General features: G+C 36.6%; 1 protein-coding gene across 2 annotated transcripts in view; it reads right to left on the bottom strand.

The window, feature by feature from the left end:
* Window positions 1-5,472, bottom strand: part of MTFMT (mitochondrial methionyl-tRNA formyltransferase) — a 41,481-nt gene that overhangs the window by 8,350 nt on the left and 27,659 nt on the right. For both annotated transcript variants that reach the window (XM_010834569.1, XM_010834570.1), the window contains exon 7: window positions 693-784. In XM_010834569.1, the coding sequence (XP_010832871.1) occupies window positions 693-784 (92 nt within the window). The remainder of the gene's footprint in view (window positions 1-692; window positions 785-5,472) is intronic.

The raw sequence follows: 5,472 nt of genomic DNA, 5'->3' as shown, positions 1-5,472 counted from the left end.
CACTTTCACTTTTCACTTTCATGCATTGGAGAAGGAAATGGCAACCCACTCCACTGTTCTTGCCTGGAGAATCCCAGGGACGGGGGAGCCTGGTGGGCTGCCGTCTATGGGGTCACAAAGACAGCACAGACAAGACTATGGACATGACTGAAGCGACTTAGCAGCAGCAGCAGCAGCATGATAGGCATATTCACAAACAGAAAGTGGAATAGTGATTACCAGGGATGGCGGGATGGGTAGAATGGGGAGTTGTTATTTAATGGTTATAGAGTTTCAGTTTGAGATGAAGAAAAAGTTCATTTAGAAATTAATTTCAGGGACCTCCCTGGTAGTCCAGTGATTAAAAATCTGCCTGCCAATGCAGGGGACACAGGTTCCGTCCCCGGTCCAGGAAGATCCCACACGCTGAGGAGCAGCTGAGCCTGCAAGCCACAACTACCAAGCTCACATGCTTCAACCACTTTAGTCCATGCACCTAGAGCCCAAGCTCTACAACGAGAGAAGCCACTTCAATGAGAAGCCCATGCAGTCAAAAATAAAATACTTAATTAAATGAAAAAATGAATTTCAGGATCCTTAGGTCTTGTTTATGAGATTTATTCCTAAATAAAAATACTTTAAAAGTGAATTACAACACACACACACATATACACACACAATTAGGTAAAACTGCAATTTGACTTCCAACTTACTATATTTCCAACAGCACGATAAAGTCTGAATATCTGCTCTGAAGTTTGTTCCTCCCATTTTATACAGCTGGTAGCAGCAGAAATCTTAGGGGCTGTGAGAGAAAACCAATGGCAAGAATGAATATCAGGTCAATGACCATAAATTGGTAATTATTGATACAGAATGACAGAGAGAATGATCTGAATGATAGAAAATTCATCATATTATTTTCTCAACTTCTGTATGTTTTACATTTTCCATATATATACACATACAGATGTGTATATATATACATACACGTATATACATAATAAATAAAAGTACTAGAAGAAAACATTCCCTGGGTTGGGAAGATTCCCTGGAGGAAAGCATGGCAACCCACTCCAGTATTCTTATCTGGAGAATCCCCATGGACAGATGAACCTAGCAGGCTACAGTCCATGGGGTGGCAAAGAGTTGGACCCAACCGAGTGACTAAGCACAGAAGAAAGCATGGGTAAATTTCTTTATAACATAGGAACAGAAAAAGTTCTTTTATGATTCAAAGTCCAGAAGCAATTAAAGAATGATAAATGTGACTACATAAAAAACTTTTGTAAGACAAAATGAAATGCCACAAATAAAGCCAGGAGACAAATGACAAACAAGGTATTTGCAATTTATATCATAGTATTTTATATTTACATATATTGAATGAGAGATGTATCTATTTAATAAATATAAGTATTTGCATATAAGTATTATATATATATATGTGTTGTTACTTATATTTAAATTATATTTAGGAGTACTTTGTATCTATTATATAGATTTATTTCTATCTATTACACAAAGTACTCCTAAAAACTGAGACAAAAGAAACCAAAAATTGGATTGAAAAATGGCAAAAGATATAATAGACTCTTCTCAGAAAAAAAAAAAATGCAAATAGTCCTTAAACACAAAAAGTTCCTCAACCTTACTCAAGGAGTAATGTGAATTAAAACTACTCTAAGACACAATTTCTTATCTCTTAGATTAGGAGGTAACTATGCATAAAATTATTCATAGTAGCATTACTGGAAATAGCAAATGATTAAAAATAATCCAAATGTCCACCAATAAGGGGGTCTGTTGATTACACTATAATTTTTCCAAACAAATGAGAACTATACTGCCATAAAAAACACGAAAACTTCTTATTGATAGATGATCACCAGCATACACTGTAAAGTGAAAAAAAGAAAGAATCAGAAGAGTGTATATTTTAAGCCATCCTTTGTGGAATAAAAAAGAAAAAAAATCAGTTTTAAAGTATGTGTTTTTGCTTATTTTTATAAAGGAAACAACTAACAGGCTAAATCAGAAACTAACAGTTCTAGAGGGAGAGAAACAGGATCCAAGGAGATAGGAATGGGATGGAAGACTTCTCTGTGTAACCTTTCCAAATGCTTTTAACTCTGAATCATGTAAATGTTTCAAATATTCAAAACTAAGATTTAGTTGTAAAAAGGAAAAAGGCAACCCTGAAAAATAAAACCAAACTGAAACAAAGAAACTTAACTATATAATCTAGTATCAACCTAGATAACAAAGCCACATGGAAAAAATAATTATCTCCAGTAAGTTTTGAACCCAGTACTCTGACTATATACTTTAGAAGGATATATTTTAAGGACCGAAAAAAAAAAAAATTGTAGATCTTAACTCTTACTTAGTACTTAAATTTTTCACAGTAATATTGTTGTTGCAATTTTGAAATTATTTTATGCACGGCAAATAAACAATGGTACAGAATTGATTTTGAAAGTTTTTTTGTGTGTAAGAGAAAATACAAGAAAAATCTGTACTTTAAAATTTGAATTAGAAACAGTATCAACTCAAATATTTTAAAAAATATATAACACCTAGCCTTTTCTGATACCTCATTTTGGAACACATCATGGTATCAAATGGCTTCTAAATACTGCTCCCCAGCTAAAATGAACAAGGGAGAGATGGCTGATTCCAACATGGGGCACAGAATTTATAAGGTGAGCCTGGGGCATCTTGTGAAAAAACAAGGAAGCACTCAAAAACTATTTTGAGGGTGGGGAGTTATCAAAAGGATGCAGGAGCCAACTTTAAGAGGCTACCATTGGCCAAATTTGGGACAGCTTGAGCAGCACAAAGCATTAGGAATGTGATTAACTATAAAACACAATAAATAAAAATCCACAAATCAAATGATACAAAAATTCACTTGCCATCATAACTGAAGGTGATTATGGTGCCAACTCCCTATTTTAAAAATTGATAATTACAGAAAGAATTAAGAAATTATCCTGCCCTTCTAGGATGAATTAAAATTCACCCCCAATGAATGAGGAAAAGCTCTTTACAGAATAATGCCAACCATTAAATATAAAAGGAACTGGAAAATAACCATTTTGGTTTTCATTGAAATAATTCATTGAAGGAAGGCGCATCAATCCCTGCTGAAATTGTGAAAGGTTGTTGCTGTTTAGTTACTCATTCACGTTCAACTTGTTGCAACCCCATGTACTGCAGCCTGCCAAGCTCCTCTGTCCACGGAATTTTCCAGGCAAGAATACAGGAGTGGTTTACCATTTTCTCCTCCAGGGGATCTTCCTGACCCAGGGATCGAACCCGTGTCTCTGCATCTCCTGCACTGTAGGCAGATTCTTTACTGCTGAGCCTCTAGGAAACCAGATATCTGCACGGTTATCAAAGTATTACCCCACAGATTACCTGTCATTTGCAAAGGGAGAAACATGGCTTTACAGTAGAAAGATCTGGTGGTCACCATCTCAACCAAGTGATCAAACTTAGCTTCACTAGCTTTGATGCAACCTGGTATTCGACACGCTACAACAGCAGCGACAGAGGCAGAGACTTCCCCACGTGCATGTATGTGCTCAGTCATGTTCAATTCCAGAGACTTCCCCAAGTACATCCTCCAAACAGTTTTAAATTCTGAGTCATGAAAATGTCTCACATATTCAAGAAATAAAATTAAATCACAAGTTAAAATAAAAAGCAACACAAGGTTAAAAACAAACTGAAACAAATATCACTGGAACACAGTATCATCTATGAAATTCTCTTTCCATAACTTTAAGCCTGAATCTAATCAAGTGTTGAGAACTTCTGATTTACAGGAACTTTCAGGGCTAGAAAAACTAAACACTGAACTAAATCCTGAAAGGAAACAGACAACTGGCCTGGTCTCTTCAAAAAGTTAATGACATAGACAAAAAGCAGTGGAGGAATTACTCTAAAGAAACTAAAGAGACACACAACTCACCGTAACTGGATCCTAGTCTGAAAAAAATACAGCTATAAAATATGTTTTTAGACAGAAAAATTTAAATATGGATTGGCTATGTTCACTTTTCCTAGGAGACGTATGTTAAAATATTGAGGGATGGAAAGTTATAATGCATACTTCCAAATGGTATGTGCTAAGTCGCTTCAGTCATGTCCAACTCTTCGTGACCCTATGGACCACAGCCAACCAGGCTCCTCTGTCCATGGGGCTCTTCAGGCAAGAATACTAGAGTGGGTTGCCATACCCTCCTCCAGGGGATCTTCCCAACCCAGGGATCAAACCCATGTTTTTTCACTTATCCTACTTTGGCAGGCAGGTTCTTTACCACCAGTGCCACCTGGGAAGACCCCAAATGGTATAGCAGAAATTAAAATATATATACTATATAAACATATACACATATATATAAAGAAAATATGACGAGAGACAGAGACTTTACAAGGTGAACAAACATTAGTAATTGTTGACTCTGGGTTAAACAGGTATTCACTGTCTTTCAACTTACCTTTGTGTTTGGTACTTTTCAATAAAAAGAATAGAAGAAATTGTTTTAATCTTTCATAAGGCAACCAGTAATGCTGAAGAAGCTGAAGTTGAACGGTTCTATGAAGACCTACAAGACCTTTTAGAACTAACACCCAAAAAATATGTCCTTTTCATTATAGGGGACTGGAATGCAAAAGTAGGAAGTCAAGAAACACCTGGGTAACAGGCAAATTTGGCCTTGGAGTATGGAATGAAGCAGGACAAAGGCTAATGGAGTTTTGCCAAGAGAACACACTGGTCATAGCAAACACCCTCTTCCAACAACACAAGAGAAGACTCTACACATGGACATCAGCAGATGGTCAACAGTGAAATCAGACTGATTATATTCTTTGCAGCCAAAGATGGAGAAGCCCTATACAGTCAGCAAAAACAAGACCGGGAGCTGACTGTGGCTCAGATTCTGAAATCCTTATTGCCAAATTCAGACTGAAATTGAAGAAAGTAGGGAAAACCACTAGACCATTCAAGTATGATCTAAATCAAATCCCTTATGATTATACAGTGGAAGTGAGAAATAGATTTAAGGGACTAGATCTGATAGAGTGCCTGATGAACTATGGACTGAGGTTCGTGACATTGTACAGGAGACAGGGATCAAGATCATCCCCATGGAAAACAAATGCAAAAAAGCAAAATGGCTGTATGGGGAGCCCTTACAAATAGCTGTGAAAAGAAGAGAAGTGAAAAGCAAAGGAGAAAAGGAAAGATATAAGCATCTGAATGCAGAGTTCCAAAGAACAGCAAGAAGAGATAAGAAAGCCTTCCTCAGCGATCAATGCAAAGAAATAGAGGAAAACAACAGAATGGGAAAGACTAGAGATCTCTTCAAGAAAATTAGAGATACCAAGGAAACATTTCATGCAAAGATGGGCTCGATAAAGGACAGAAATGGTATGGACCTAACAGAAGCAGAAGATATTAAGAAGAGGTGGCAAGAATAC

The sequence above is a fragment of the Bison bison genome, unplaced genomic scaffold (assembly GCF_000754665.1).
Source record: "Bison bison bison isolate TAMUID 2011002044 unplaced genomic scaffold, Bison_UMD1.0 scf7180017864034, whole genome shotgun sequence".
Lineage (NCBI taxonomy): Eukaryota > Metazoa > Chordata > Mammalia > Artiodactyla > Bovidae > Bison > Bison bison.
This window is presented reverse-complemented; position numbering and strand designations above follow the sequence as displayed.